The sequence below is a fragment of the Engraulis encrasicolus genome, chromosome 9 (assembly GCF_034702125.1).
Source record: "Engraulis encrasicolus isolate BLACKSEA-1 chromosome 9, IST_EnEncr_1.0, whole genome shotgun sequence".
NCBI lineage: Eukaryota > Metazoa > Chordata > Actinopteri > Clupeiformes > Engraulidae > Engraulis > Engraulis encrasicolus.
In genome coordinates this window covers 53,168,211-53,184,935 of record NC_085865.1, presented here as the reverse complement: position 1 = coordinate 53,184,935, position 16,725 = coordinate 53,168,211, and the positions used below count along the sequence as shown (strand labels likewise).

The window sequence follows — 16,725 nt, the reverse complement described above, 5'->3', positions numbered from 1 at the left end:
ACACACAAGAGTTTATTTCTCTTTCCCTGTATACCCGGTATTTCCCAATGTCTATGTAGCTTGGTGTGTCGCCAGTGTGTGTTAGCGTACTGTTCTATTCAGAGGCCCAAGGCAAGGTAGCCAAGAGACATTCACACACACACACACACACACACACACACACACACACTAGGGGTGTGCAAAATAATCGTCATATCGATGCATCGCGATACTTACTCTCACGATACAATGCATCGATTCATGACAAGGTATCGTGATACTTATTTTCTCAATATACTGCATGGATTCATGACAATTGATTATTTGATAACAATAAAATTCGATTTGCCACGGGTTATTTTGTTCAGTAGAGAATAGGTAATATTTCTGTTGTGATGTAAGCTCTCTCCCAGATGATGGAATGCTTAAATAGAATGAACTGACTTAAGAAAGCTACACAGCAACTGACAAATAAGCTGTATTTTACACATTTACTGAAGTAAATATCGCAATGCATCACAGTAGTACATGAATCGCAATGCATCGTGATAGAATCGCATCGTGGCATGTGTATCGTGATGCGCATCGAATCGTGAGCCCTTTGCCAATACCCACCCCTAACACACACACACACACACACACACACACACACACACACACACACACACACACACACACACACACACACACACACACACACCAAGGCAAGGTAGCTAGCTGGCCAGATTGCTGCTGACAGACTTCAGAGTGTGCCCATCTCCATTGGTCAACTCAACACACACACACACACACACACACACACACACACACACACACACACACACACACACACACACACACACACACACACACACACACACACACACACACACACACACCACTGGGCCCTCAGATTAGCAGCATTAGAGCTCCTAGTACTTTACTGAGCAGCTGTCAGAGTCCCTCTCTCAGAGGTCACCCCAAACACACACACACACACACACACACACACACACACAGAGGTGGCATCGGCAAAATATAGTCTCTCCCTCCATCTCTCGTCTGTCTCCAACCCCAACGCACCCTTTAATTGTAGTCTGTGCCCTCCTGTGCTACGTATCTATGTGACCCTCTTGTGCTGAATGTCTGTCTGTCTGTCTGTCTGTCTGTCTGTCTGTCTGTCTGTCTGTCTGTCTGTCTCTCTCTCTCTCTCTCTCTCTCTCTCTCTCTCTCTCTCTCTCTCTCTCTCTCTCTCTCTCTCTCTCTCTCTCTCTCTCTCTCTCTCTCTCTCTCTCTCTCTCTCTCTCGAATAGCCATCACCTGTGTCCCTTATGATGATCAAACATGGCCGTTGGACTACGCTCTTATAGTTAAATATTAACGCTTCTAATCAGCGTCCAGCTCTTGTATACTTTGCTTTCACTCTGTTCACCTCTCTCTCTCTGTCTCTCTGTCTCTCTGTCTATCTGTCTCTCTCTCTCTCTCTCTCTCTCTGTCTGTCTGTCTGTCTGTCTGTCTGTCTGTCTGTCTCTCTGTCTGTCTCTCTCTCTCTCTCTCTCTCTCTCTCTCTCTCTCTCTCTATGTCTCTCTATGTCTCTGTCTCCCTGCATTACGGCTGGCAGCTGTGGTTCCAGTCGGTCCACCTCTGCAGCTGGATAGCCCTCAATCTACCACACACACACACACACACACACACACACACACACACACTCCCCCTCACTGCCCCCTCTCTGTCTCCATCTTTCTTCCCCTTCTATCGCTTTATCTCTCTTCCTTCATCCTTCCATTTCCCTCTGACTCTCTCTCTCTATCCCTCTTTCACTCCACACACTCCTCCATCTCCCTGACTGCTGTGTGTATTCGTCTGTCTATCTGTCCCTCGCCATTCCCTTCTCCCTCCCTCTCCCTCTTTCTCTCCCCCTTCTCCCTCCTCTCCCTCTCCATCCCTCTCTCTATCTCCACACTCCTCCGTCTCCCTGGCTGCAGCGTGTATTGGTCTGTCACACAGCACAGCACACTCGTCATTAAGGCCATTAGGCATTATTATGATTCGGCTGCTGTGTGGGTTTTGGAGCGCCCATTACACACACACACACACACACACACACACACACAGACACACACACAGACACACACACACACACACACACACACTGCTCGGCTGGTGTGTGGGTTTGGAGCGCCATTTCAGCGCCGCTAATAGCCCTCTTAGCCAATTATCCTCCATTTAAAAGCAAATCACCAAGGCGCTTTCATTCCCCCCATTGCTAAGTGTTGAATTACTGAATAGATTTGCTAATTAAATTCTTTGTGTGTGTGCGAGTGAGTGTGTGAGCATGAGTGCGAGGTGAGGATGCATGTGTGTATGTGTGTGCACACTTGCAATCGAGCATGAATGTGTGTGTGTGTGTGTGTACATCCGTGTACAGCTCTTGACTAGTTGACAGGTGTGTGTGTGTGGTGTGTGTATTATTTAAAGGTAAATGCTGCGTTGTCCGTGGTCAGCTGAGTGATTGTGGTGGTGTTTACTGCATTAGACCAGAGGGTTTCGGCTCTTGTCCTTATATCAGCAATTTGTTTATTTCTCACCGTGTAGAGCTCATCTCGCTGATTGTTCTGTGAGACCACTGGTGGTAGCAACAGCGACAACACACAATCCATCTGTTGAGCTCTCCTCTGTTGTAGTTGGCCTTTCTTGACACACAGCTCTAACAGAGGGAATGAGGAGGGTGCTGAAAAAGAAAAGAATGACAAAGGGAAAAAGGGGCTTTTAAGTCTTTATTGAGACAGGACAGTTGGAGTAGGTGTCACGAAATGAGTGAGGCAGGATCGGGAAATGACATCGGGCCAGAATTAAACCCGGGTCCCCAGCGTAAGTTAGTGCCTTAGCCGTGTCAGCCACGGCTGAGGATGAAAAAGATCAGATGTTTAAAACGCACCGCGTGCATATTTATACATGTGTGTGAGCGTGCACATACTTTTGTGTGTGTGTGCTTCTGTGTGTGCACGCCTGCCTCAATCCTCCATAACCACAGTGATGTGGATGGACTCAAGAGCAGCGAAGCAGGCAAATGTCTGTGTTTAGGGCTTTAGGCTTTAGAGCAGTGTTTCTGGTAGTGCTTCAAAGCTCTTCTCCTGCTCTCCCTACCCCATTTGAGGGCTGTGTAAATGCATGACGTGCTGCCGCATCACAACACGAATCACTAGGGAATGGCATAAAGGTGATATACAGGTCATTTAGACATACGGTGCATAGCATGGATAGCTTAGAACACACGGACACAAAGATTATTTTAACAAAGCACCAGCAGAGCACTTGGGATATCCTGTGGACATCCCTTTGGTTCATCGGTGAACCAGTAATCACGTTTAAAAACTGTCGCTCTATTATTAGTGCTTTTGTCAGCAAGGGCATTAACAGCTCTTCCTATAAACACCATCTGCAGCCTTCTGATTGGCCGAGAGACGGGAACTTGTATGACCCTCTCCTTGCTCCTGGGTCTTGCCTGTCAATTTCAGGGAGAGAAAAGAGAACGGGAGAGCAAGAGGGTGCAAAGGGAGAAAAGAAAGCAGGCATACAATGCAATAAATCAGGTGGAAAAACATACCTCTTCCCTCCAAACATGAAAGTTAAATTAATCCCAAATAGAGCACTCACCCTTATCTCATGAGACTGTATAGTAGATTTGCACATCATTGTGTGAACGAATAAGCTGTTTGATTAATTAAGATTTAATATGGTTGTACGGTTATTACAGATATGAATACATTGTAATAAAATGTGACGTGCCATTTGGAACAATATACATTTAACAAACACAATTGCATGGCAAGACTGGCGGAGACTGTGACCGGTCTATAAGGAGTCACCAGAGAGAGGGGGGTGCTCAGTTGCCAATGGGGACCAATAGTTTGGCGTTGGCAGGCTTATGAGGTCAAGGCAGTGTTTTATGTTTGATTTTCACCAAATCAGTGTGTTTCCACAGCCTAGAGGCCGAAACAGTGATACTCTGGGCTATTTGTACATCCAAAAGGCCTTCAATGGAGAAACACGTTGTCACACCTTTTTCAAAACCCATCTTCCTTTTCTTGTCTCTTTACCTTTGTTGCAACAGGGCAGTTGAAAATGTTTTTTTTTACGTGTGTCTGAATGACTTCCCGCTTTAAAATGTACAACGTTCTAGAATGCAGACACTTCAAGAAGCTTCTCAGTTCAGACAGACTTGCCTGGTTAATACAGATTGCAAGACGTGAGAGACTGTTCAGTTTTATGGCAGGGAAAGTCATGGAACTGATGGAAGTCATCTAAGTGTTACTTTGAGTGGGAAAGGGGGTTCATGAAATAATGAAGTAGCGATGCGTTGGATGGGATGGGGTTGGGTATGGACTTGAACCTGAGTCCCTGTGTGTGGGCAAGCCCATGCATCCATTTTGTATTGTCCAGCTAGTAGCATTATTCTAATGCCAGCCCACCAACTTAACCTCACTCTGTGTTATTTTTTCCCCTCTTTTCACAGATCCTGATGCATACCAAAGACATGGTGCAGAAGGTAAGTTATGAGTCACTGTGTGTGTATGTGTGTCTGTGTGTGTGTGCACACACCTTTCTATGCACTTGTGTGTGCGAATATACTTGTTCGTGTGTGTGTTTTTGCTTGTCTGTGTGCATGTGTGTGTTAAGTCCATCACCAGTGCTCTTAAAAAGCCCAGTGACCTTGAGCATTGTCTGTGTGCTATTGTGTGTGCGTCTGTGTCTCTGCTGGCTGGGGCCGGGGGCAGAGCTGGGGGCTTTGTGTTGTGCCAGGGCCCTAAGCCCCCAGCTGACAGTCTGATTCATACGCCACTGTAACTCAGGTGTGCATTTCCCTGTCACTCTTGGCCGCCAAGAGAGCCGGCTAACGACAGTTGACACTTTTATGCTCACAGCGTTTTTTTGTTTTTTTTTGTCAGGCCTTCTCTGTCGAGCACTCTCTGTTACTTTCTCCAGAACTCCTTCTCCCATTCCCCCTCTGCCTCTCTATCTATCTTTCTCTCTCTCGCTCGCTCGCTCGCTCTCTGTCTGTCTTCCTGTTCCTCTCTCCCTCCCTCGTGGTCCCATTCTCTTCCTGTCTCTCCTAACTTGCTTTTCCTCTGCACTAGTTCCTCAATAGTTGGCATACAGTACATAGTAGTATAAGCACACAGCACATGCATAGTATAAGCACAAGCTCATTTTTCTTTATTTTTATTATCTATCTATCTATCTATCTATCTATCTATCTATCTATCTAGATGAATCTGGACGTCATATATGGTGACACAGATTCCATCATGATCAACACCAATAGTGCCAACCTTGAGGAGGTCTTCAAACTTGGCAACAAGGTAAGATGTGCGCACAGAGAGAGAGAGAGAGAGAGAGAATATGGCGATATGACTGTTCATAAACGTGTACGGTTAAGCTTCTCTTAAATCTTGTAGAGTAATGTAGAGCAGAGCTAGTGTTATCTTGTCATGCAAAGATGTGCTGCCAGCTACATTCACGCAGATTGGCATTTAGGGGGATTGGGCATTGAACCAGTTTTGTTCAATGATAGTTAGTTGGTGTGGGTAATGGTTTGCTTAAGTGGTAGGCGATTAAGAGCATATCAAACTGTTATTATCAAGGGAAAATATATGGGGGGAAATATATTGCGATTTTGTCTTATTCCCAGACCTACCTGATGTAAAGGTCAGCCAAACGCTTATCTGCCGTTTGTCAATACACAAACCCCTGCCAAGGAAATACAATGGCAGATTTTATTTTACATGGTGTGCGTGTGTGCATGCGTTCAACCTACTAACAATCTGGCTAAGCACATGGCCAGGGTTTTCTCACAATGCTCATTCAAACCTACAGCACCAAGAGAAAGACAAAACAAGCACTTCATAATAACACGGTCATGATTCATACTGTAGGGTCATTCCATGTCAATTCACATGATTCCCTAGACTCTCCCCAGGTGACCCTCTCCGATTAACTCGATATCTCACATACAGGTACCTTTTGATGTCAATTGAAAGAATACCAAGTATTAGCACCCTACGTCCAACGGTTGCGGAGATGAAGCCCTCCAAAGTTGGGGTGCCATGCCCAATTTTCAAGCCTGTGAATTGCATACAAAATTTATAAGCAGATTTTGACACCTCTGGTTTTAGTTTGAAGGAAGATACAGGCCTAAAAATCACCATGGCCCCTCAATATGACCCTGTCTACCAGATGATGTACTTACAAATGGCATGCCTTAATTATTTTTGGCTATATTAAGCCTTAAAAACTGAATTAGTGAAACGCGTGTTGAAGAGTCTTGCCACTTTGGGGTTCCAGATCTTGGAAACTATGTATGCTTTGGGAGTTATAATTGATTTTCCATCATATTTGGGAACTGTACAATGTATTCCAAAAAAAGTAGGGCGCTCAGACTTTAAAAGATAAAATAGGAGGGACTCAAAAACAGCTTTGGGACAAAATGACCTGACGGTACCCTCTACTTCAGGCCTCAAATTAACCATGTGGGCACTTGATGACTGGAACGCCCTTTTAACCCCATGTACAGTAGCACTGTATCAAACATTCAAGCTTGGAAAAACGTTGTTTTTCAAAGTTCTTCATATTAATCTTGGCCTTCAAAGTATGTGTTTTTCTCTATATCGTATCACAGTGTCTGTTTTGTCTGCTGCCATCTGCTGGTCTAAAAAAGTAACAACAGCGTAATGTAAGGAAACAAAAGGGGCTGGAAAATCTTGCCCATAATTAACCAATAAAGCACTCTAATTATTATACAGTATTTTGTTATATAGTTATGATTTTAACAAGCATGATGAATATTTCTAGTTTTTTTAAATAATTTCCTAAGTGTGACTGATTAATGCTCAATCATGATGCCAGTCCCAAGATGCCCTCACCCTGCACTACATTTCTACCAGACATGGGGGTGGGGGTGTCCTGGTAGAAATGTAATCATGATTGAGCATTCTGCATAATGCTCGTTAAAATCATAATTAATATATAGCAATATACTGTAGAATTAAAGTGCTTTATTGCGTCTAGATTTCTCGGCTACTTTATTGGTAAATTATGGGCAAGACTTTCCAACCCCTTTTGTTTTCTTACATTACACTGTTGTTGCGTTTTTTGACCAGCAGATGGCAGCAGACAAACCAGACACTGTGATAAGACATAGACAAAAACATATACTTTGAAGGCCAAGATTAATATGAAGAACTTTGAAAAACAACGTTTTCCCAAGCTTGAATGTTTGATACAGTGCTACTGTACATGGGGTTAAAAGGGCGTTCCAGTCATCAAGTGCCCACATGGTTAATTTGAGGCCTGAAGTAGAGGGTACCGTAAGGTCATTTTGTCCAAAAGCTGTTTTTGAGTCCCTCCTATTCCATCATTAAAAGGCTGAGTGCCCTACTTTTTTTGGAACACACTGTACAGTTCCCAAATATGATGGAAAATCAATTATAACTCCCAAAGCATACATAGTTTCCAAGATCTGGAACCCCAAAGTGGCAAGACTCTTCAACACGCGTTTCACTAATTCAGTTTTTAAGGCTTAATATAGCCAAAAATAATCAAGGCATGCCATTTGTAAGTACATCATCTGGTAGACAGGGTGATATTGAGGGGCCATGGTGATTTTTAGGCCTGTATCTTCCTTCAAACTAAAACCATAGGTGTCAAAATCTGCTTGTAAATTTTGTATGCAATTCACAGGCTTGAAAAGTGGGCATGGCACCCCAACTTTGGAGGGTTTCATCTCCGCAACCGTTAGACGTAGGGTGCTAATACTTGGTATTCTTTCAATTGACATCAAAAGGTACCTGTATGTGAGATATCGGCTAAATCGGAGAGGGTCATGTGGGGAAGGCGTGTGAATTGACATGGAATGACCCTGTAGCTTTCTTGGGCACTGAAAATTAGGTTCCACTTATTGTAATTTACCCGCTATTCCCCACTAGCCCTGACTATGGCGGTGGATTATATTGAATAGTGGTAAATAGCAGCTGTTTCAGCTCAGCTTCTGCTCACTCGTAGCTACGTTAGTGTGGAGCAGGCAGCAGCACACAATCCACAGCGTTTGTGGAAGTTTCTCACCTGTTTATCTCATTGCTACACCACAGTGGGGATGGCTTTTCATCTGTTAAACTCATTCATTTCACATGCAGAATGGCACATGCAGGAGGAAATAGACATGCTAGTTAGAGTTCTCGCTCGAGATTGTTTCCCGATCTATCTCTCTCCCTGCAGGAGAACACCTGACACAAGGTACACAGACGCATGCGTATGGTACAATATTGACAAATCCCCGAGGGGTGATCTTCTGAACTTCCATGTTGAGGTCGTGGTAGAGTCAAACAATGGTGGAAAATATTAATGAGTTCCCCGTTGGCTAGACAATAGTATCGTGCAAAGTGCTATGGTTGTCCTGAAGCAAGTATGTGCCGCACCCGGTTGCATGCGAAATTCAAGGCACACAGGAAACATATTCCCGGCCTAAGTCATTTTGCAATGAAGTTCTTCAAATGCAGACTAGTTAACTGGATGACTGTGCCTCATGTGTCCACAGGTGAAGAGCGAGGTCAACAAGCTGTACAAGCTGCTGGAGATCGACATCGACGGCGTCTTCAAGTCGCTGCTGCTGCTGAAGAAGAAGAAGTACGCAGCGCTGATGGTGGAGAACCACGGCGACGGCAAATACACCACCAAGCAGGAGCTCAAGGGGCTTGACATCGTACGCAGAGACTGGTGCGACCTGGCCAAGGAGTGCGGCAAGTCAGTGTGCCTTTTTTTAATCAATCCAAGTAGGCCCGTTTGCATATTGAGTTCATCATAGCAGGCAAAGGTCATGGAATTTCAATAGTCTTTCTCAGTCATGGAAAATCATGGAGTTTGACCACTTGGCATGTGCTGTCAGGGAATATCATGGCAGTTTGGGGAGAGCATACAGTGCAATAGCACACAATCTATCTTTGTTTCTTGTTGATGTGTTTTTGTCTAAAATACTTCCTGCAATATTCTTCTTTCTTTTGCATTTAAAGTCTAGAAGCTTCTCAGTTCAGAGAAACATGCCTGGTAAATGCAGTTTCCAAGGGACTAGAAGGCCAAAACAATTAATATGTTGGGCATTTCCTTTTAGGAGAGTTCATGGAAATTCTGTTTTATTGTAAGGAATAGTCATGGAGAAGTCATGGAATTTTAAGTCTTACTTTTAGTGGGAACTGCCATATATTCTGATAGACCAGAATCTCAAGACCTCACCTTGAGGACATTATTTGTAATTTTCCCAGTTTTGCTCTGTAAGACGTGTGGCCTGTTTTCTTGTGGCTAGTCACAATTTATCAACCCATAATTAATTCTGTAGATGCTTGAATGAATCATAGCCAGCCAATTGAATTGCACTGCATGCAGGGCCTAGTGCGATCACTTTATAATCTTTTTTAATTTTTTAATTTTAATTTTACCTTTATTTAACCAGGGAAATAAAATCACATTGAGAATAAAATTCTCTTTTACAAGTGAGCCCTGGCCAAGGCAGCAGCACACATCACAATTACATTTACAGACAGGACACAGACAAAACAGAACAAATCAATATGGAAGAAGAGATAAAATTACACAATAAAAACCATAAAATAATAAACATAAAACAAGATTAAAAGGAGATTACAAGATTAAAAGCAAGCGCAGACAGATTTAAAAGTGTCATTAAGATGGGCTTTAAACTCATTTACAGACATAAAAACAGCAAGTTTAAGAGATTTCTGAAGGTCATTCCAGTGGAATGAGCTTCATAAGATGATACTTCTCACTTGAGGGTCTTAGCAGCAGCCAAGAGTAGTAGAGATGTGTGAGGAAGCCTTATCGCCAAGTTCACTGCACATGTTACACAACCACGTGCTAAAACACTGGGTTATGGAAAGCGTACTAAATTTCCTATCAAGTCTGCTTCAAGAAGCCTATACCTGATTGCCCAGATGGCCTCCCTTTCTTAAAACTAGCAATTCGATATCTTAACACCTTAACCATTTAGAAAGCATGTGTCCACTCTAATCCTCTACTCTCCACTGCAATGCAATGCGGTGTCTGTTGGGTCCCCATTTGATTGACAGCCCTGATATCCTGTCTTGTTTGGTCGTCTGGTTGGCAAGCCAGTTATTTGTCCACCCTCAACTTTGCTCCCCCGGTTGAGCAATAAAGTGAACACTTGGAACACTTTACCCGGCTAGAACTACAAAGATTAAACAATTTCAGACCCCTCGGCTGTCACCACTCAGCGCAAAGCCTTTCCTGTCCACAATTCACCACCCCTGCCACCTGCTTGTGTGTCTGTGTGTGTCTGTGTGTGTGTGTGTGTGTGTGTGTGTGTGTGTCCTGACTGTGTGTGTGTGTCCTGACTGTGTGTGTGTCCTGACTGTGCGTGATTGTCTGTCTGAGGCCAAATGCTTCTCTCACCACAGCAACACGTAGCAATGACACAAAAAGTGCCAGTGAAATAACACACAGGCTGAATGAATATAAATAATAAATGCCATCGCAGCAGCAATTTAGGCCTCAGGAGAGAACAGCTCACACAGAGTCTTTTGGTGTCCACTGCACTGGACGCACACACGTGCACGCACACACTCACATGCACACGCATACACGCTCCCTCTCTTGCACTCTCTCGCTCACGCGCGCTCTCTCTCAAAGCCTTCCCAGTGCCCACAGTTGGTAGTGGCCGTTTTTCTTCCGTCCTCTCTTGCCTGTCTGAATGAAGTGGAGCCCGGTGGGTCAAGCTTTTATGTGCCAGACAGAAATAAAAAAACAGCCAGCTGAATAAGTATCAGCCTGGTGAAACTGATTTAAGCGCGTCTACCTAAATAACTTACTCAATGCTGATGTTGCCTTCTACACAAAATGCACTTAGAAGAAAATGTGATTTGTGTTTTTTTATGTGTATATATACTTAAATGCTGAATGATTTTTGCTTGCCGTAATCATTTGATGGGGAAAAAAGCTGAGGTTTTAAAACGGCTATTCAGGAGAGGTTATAACAGACATAGTGTGGTTCTTTGACCATCTTCTTTTCACTCTTCAACTCAAAACGTATGATAAGAGACTGGCTTAGCACTTGGAAAGGAAAAGGAAAGGAAGAGAGAAAAATAATCATAATTGGCCTTGCAGATTAAACTTGTTCAATTAACTGTCTGGTAATTAGTGTAATTGGTCAGACAGAAGGCGTGCTGGTCAGCTAAGCGGGCAGCGCATGTGGAGGTAAGGCGCTGTCTGCAAACACTCACACCACAACACAATCTACATTATTCACGCGCTAGTTTGCCATCATTAGGGATATACGCTGTCTACACACACAAGGACATGCACACGCAAATCGCAAATCATCTTTTGCCTGATGAAGACCTGAAGGTTGAAACGTTGCGCTCTATTAAATAATTCACAGTAGATTTGCTCTCATTGTCCTGCACCTGGCCCATCGGGTGGGATGTGCACACATCTACTCCTCTGAACCAGTCATGTAGGCTAGCCAATTTAAATGAAATGTAACTAATAAAGGCCTTTCAGAAACAACAGGTCAGTAGAAATAATTCCAATAGCAGGAGAAATTTAAGCACATTTCGCTACAACTGCAGCCCCTGGTCATCTTGTCATTTAACGTTGGCATTTCATGACAAATCCACAACTTTGGTGGGGTTCTCCAACAGCTTTCGTCTTTTATCATCATTCATAATTAGAGCTACTTCCTCTACAACTGTGCAGTAAAGCATGCATTTCATTATCGCAGGTTCACAATAGGCATTTTTCCCCCAAACAGATTGAACACCATTAAAAGTAGCTTCATATTTTCTACCTAGGTTTTGGGCACAAAAATGAATGCATCAATTGAAACAGGTGGGAGCTGTATGTGGGAGCGAACTGGAGTAAAACCAAAGCGTTGCTCATAACCTTTTTTAAAAATCTCGCCCTGCGTTCTGTCAGTATTATGCAGGCTTCGCTCTGTGCTCCACTCCGTTCACATGCTCTGCATTTCACTAACATCCGTTCACATGCTCTGCATTTCACTAACAATCTATAATCTATCTACAATCCCTCACTTTTGCACAAAACACTTTTCACCACTTTGCTATCGTCAACATTCAACAATATTCCCACAAGTAAACCCATTCTCAGTCTGCGTGGTATAGGTGCATTGCATTGGGCCTGTGTTCTATTTTTTTCTTTATGTAGGGCTATGGTCTTATTTTGTCTCTAGCAGTGTTGTTGATATATTAGGTTGGCAGTTTATGGTCTTCAATTTTGATAGTAATTTCATATCAGAGGTATTTTTGTTTATTGTGGGCCTTTAATTAGTCTGTGTTATGGTATTGTCACTCATTTCCCACCTTTGTCTCTCATACCAAGTATCCCACCTGTGTAATAATTTCAATAGTTTATTTCCAGACTCCAGGCTGCCCTTTCACAAATGTTACCTTCTCCACAAATACTTACTTGTTTTAGCTGCAAAACTTACTGTACCTTGGTAGTAGTTTATTACTTAGGTAGTAAATATTCATGACGAGATCAAATTTGACAATATGCAGCACGTTTTCAATGAACAACATAATTGCAATACTTGCTGAGGCCACAATTCTACATAGTGTCCCTTTTAAACCCCCCAAAAAACATTCATCATTCTCTCTCTCTCTCTCTCTCTGGCAGTTATGTGATTGGCCAGATCTTGTCTGACCAGAGTCGTGACAGCATTGTGGAGAACATCCAGAGGCACCTGATAGAGGTGGGGGAGAAGGTGGCCAGTGGCAACATACCCCTCAACATGTTCCAGATTCACAAGGTAACAACCTGCTTTTTTGTTGGTCAATGACGTAGTAGTAGCACACATCAGGGTGGTGCAACCATAGCTAATGCCATTACTGTGTGGACAAAATATATTTTTGTTGTTGTTTTTTGTGTGTGTGTGTGTGTGTGCGCGTGTTGTGGTGTACATGTTGTATGATATCCACGGCATCAGGCTTTTAATTGGCTGTCATTGCCTTATTCTTCATACTGTTTGTGTGCGTGTGCGTGTGTGTGTTTGCTCTGCAGGCGCTGACTAAAGACCCCCAGGACTACCCGGACAAGAAGAGCCTGCCCCACGTGCACGTGGCCCTGTGGATCAACTCCCAGGGGGGCAAGAAGGTCAAAGCCGGCGACACTGTCTCCTACGTCATCTGCCAGGTACTACCCGATTGGCTCTTTTTCCACTGTTTTGCTTACATTTTTGTTGAACTTTATTCGCACACATCAGCTGGTAGGTGTGTAGGAGAAGGCCCATGTGTCACTCCTCAGACAGTTTGAAAAATCGTCCGCACACTTACCATTTCGCTGTTTCCTTTAATACAGAACGTTTCGGTCCTGGTGACCAAAACAGCAGAAAGGTCAGTGTGTGGGTGGTTTTCCAAATTGTCTAAGTTTTTAATTTTTGTTGACACAGCGCTATTTTCCTTTTTGTTTTGGTAGCATGCGCTAAGCCTAAGACCGCACACGCACAGGATGTTTGTTTATCTTTCGGAGCGTGTGCTACTTATGCCGCCTGCCTGTCTTAATGCGTTTCGGTTGAAACTGAACTGAGCTCTGATGCTCACTCAAAATATCCCTGATTTGACCCTGAGCACAATGCATCACGCATATTCTGGAGTCCCACCTTGAACCTGATATGTTGTTTTAACACAGCCATGTTGCTGCTGCTGCTGGTGTGTGTGCGCGCGCACGCTTGTATGTGTGTGCGTGCGCGTGCGTGTTAGCGTGCACGTGCGTGTGCGTGTGTGTGCTTTCTGACTGTCTGTCTCTCTGTCTCTGAGCGATTGTGGGCATGTGTGTCTGGGAGAGTAAAAAGGCCTTTAACATCACTGAACAACACAGAGCATCCTAATGTACTGGTAAAACTTTTCCCCTTAAGCAGAGAAAGGGTCCTGACACATTTTCCCACTTTTTTGCCTTGACTCTGTCACCTAAAAATATCCAACAATTCACCAATCGAGCAGAGGTGACAAGTTGAACACAAAAGGGCTAAACTCCCGCGGAAGGCACTTTAACTTCATTGTTGTTTTGGGGCAAGGGCACTAGGCCACTTCTGAATCGCTGTGTTTTCTTAGTATATCGTGAGCTCACCACCAAAGTTGTTGACTTTGGTTCTCCTTATGTGGTTTTGAAAAACAAATTGGGTCAGGCAAAATTAAGCTAAGCTTGCGCATATTCCCTTGATCTTATTGTGAGACCTCACTTGGTTGTGTTTATGTCCATCGTGTTCATTCCTTTACTCCTAACTTTACTCTTCTGACCAGATATTGTAGGGTCAATGACGTTTTGGTAGTAGCACATGTCAGACACACACTCACACACACACACACACACACACACACACACACACACACACACACACACACACACACACACACACACACACACCCACACACACCCTAATGAGCCGTGTCCCTATTCTGTTTAGGATGGCTCCAACCTGAGTGCGAGTCAGCGGGCCTACACCCAGGAGCAGCTCCAGAAGCAGGAGAACCTGAGCCTGGACACGCAGTACTACCTGGCCCAACAAGTGCACCCCGTGGTGGGACGCATCTGCGACCCCATCGAGGGCATCGACGGAGTGCTCATCGCCACCTGGCTAGGTACACTCATCCACGAGTACACACAAAAATAAAAAAAAATAAAAACATGCACGTACACACACACTTAAAAAATAAAATAAAAACAAACAAACACACACACACATATTTGCTTCCATGTCTCCTCTCTGTCTCCTTTCTGCCTTCTTGCTGTCAGCTTCCCGTTTCTATCTGTCCGTCTTTCCATTTCTTTCAGTCATGTATTTTGCAAGCACATGTCATTGTGTTTGTTTTGCTCTAAATCATTGTGTTTGTTTTGCTCTAAATCAATTCGCTGTACTAAAATTGGCATACTTCTTAAGGTTTTTATTGATGGTATAAAAATTCCTGCCAGTTCATCGGAGGCAAGTGGTGATCCCAGTAACTTGAGGCCCCTTGTGCTTCTTGTTTTCCTTCTCGCCGGCTGCACTGCACATATCTGTCTGTAGGTGGCAGCAGCTGGCAGCTGGGTGTCTGTGTCTGCTCTTTAATCTCAGTAGTCACGCACTCCACACTATTTTATTTACTCACTTATTCACTTAGCCAAATGACTGTAGGGGGTGATGGTGAGTGTTTTTTTGTGTGTGTGTCGTGTCGTGTGTCTGTGTGTCTGTGTGTGTGTGTGTCTGTGTGTGTCTGTGTGTGTGTCTGTGTGTGTGTGTCTGTGTGTGTGTTACCGTTGCGTTCTTCGGTGCGTTAATGGTGTTCCATGTCACCTGGGAAGAGGGCTTGGGTATTCAGCTGCTGCTATTTAATGACTGCATGATGTCAGCTGCCAGCTACAAATCTGATAGCTCCCAGTGTGTTTTTATTTGCACCCCACACCACCCCCGTCCACGTCTTAGGATTTAATATGTATCCAGTTTGTTATGAGTCCCACCCCTGTCCCCAACCACCCTGTCTGTCACTTTAGTGGTCTTGTCTGCATCATCGTGGATTGCTCTTTTCAGCACACTGTTTTAGGTCTGTGTGTATGTGTATGTTTATTTGCCCCCTCCACCCAACCCTGTCCTGGGATGTAACATGCGATATCTGTCTATCACATTGGCCCAGTCTGTAATGAATGCCATCCCTGTTCTGTCCCCACCATACTCACAGTCACCATCCTCCCTTTCCCTATCGGTCACTTTTGTAGTCCAAGTGTACCATCTTGTATTGCCCTTTTCATAACATTGTTCTAGCTGCGTTTTCTGTTTTTATTCACACAAGCGCGTGCGCGCACACACACACCAATGTGTCCAGTTTGTTATTAATGGCCCCTCCCTTCCTTGTCCTTCCTATCTGTCGTCACTAAAGGGGTCTTATCTGCATACCTACTCAACCTATTCTACCGTATTTCTTTTCTTTTTTTCTTTTCCTGCTGTTGGTAATCTAGCTGTTAGTCACATTGACCTGCTTGCATTGCATGAATTGTGCTTTACAGGTTAAGTGATTCCTACTTATGTTATTATTAAAATCCTCTTTTCCTGTTGTTGTCAGGGCTGGACCCCAGTAGCCAGTTCCAGTCCACCTTATATATTAAAATCATTTGCATGAATAGAACTATACAAATAAAGTTATTTTTTAATTATTATTATTAAAGATCCTCTATTCTGGTTCTGTGTGTTTGTCAGGGCTGGACCCCAGCCAGTTCCGTGCTCAGCAGCGTCAGCAGCGTGAGGATGAGAATGACGGCATGCTGGGGGTTCCGGCCCAGCTGACAGACGAGGAGCGCTACCGGGACTGCGAACGCTTCACCTTCTCCTGCCCGCAGTGCAGCACAGACAACACCTACGACAACGTCTTCGAAGGAGCTGTATGTATATCACTACACTACTGCACTACATTACACTTAGCTGACGCTTTTATCCAATGCAACTTACAGTGATTTAGGTACAGGATATTTGTTACAGGCCCTGGAGCGATGTGGGGTTGGGTGCACATCAGCCATATGTTTTGGCTGTTTATTTTGTCTCATTCACATGTTTTATTAGTATTCATGTGGCACCGAGAAGTCTTTGAAGGATCTGTATGTATAGCCATTCATTCGATTGCATATTTCTTTACACGACAGTTCATTAGTATTCAGTGGTTGAAAAACACTTTCCGAAATCTTGAGTGGTATTAACC

At 43.9% G+C, this 16,725-nt stretch overlaps 1 protein-coding gene across 1 annotated transcript in view; it reads left to right on the top strand.

Annotated features, from left to right (window-relative positions):
- The window catches only part of pola1 (polymerase (DNA directed), alpha 1), a 99,559-nt gene that overhangs the window by 36,615 nt on the left and 46,219 nt on the right, over positions 1-16,725 (top strand). Inside the window, exons 27-33 of the mRNA XM_063207395.1 lie at positions 4,476-4,508; positions 5,230-5,322; positions 8,553-8,758; positions 12,680-12,812; positions 13,064-13,195; positions 14,466-14,640; positions 16,230-16,411. Of these exons, the coding sequence (XP_063063465.1) occupies positions 4,476-4,508; positions 5,230-5,322; positions 8,553-8,758; positions 12,680-12,812; positions 13,064-13,195; positions 14,466-14,640; positions 16,230-16,411 (954 nt within the window). The remainder of the gene's footprint in view (positions 1-4,475; positions 4,509-5,229; positions 5,323-8,552; positions 8,759-12,679; positions 12,813-13,063; positions 13,196-14,465; positions 14,641-16,229; positions 16,412-16,725) is intronic.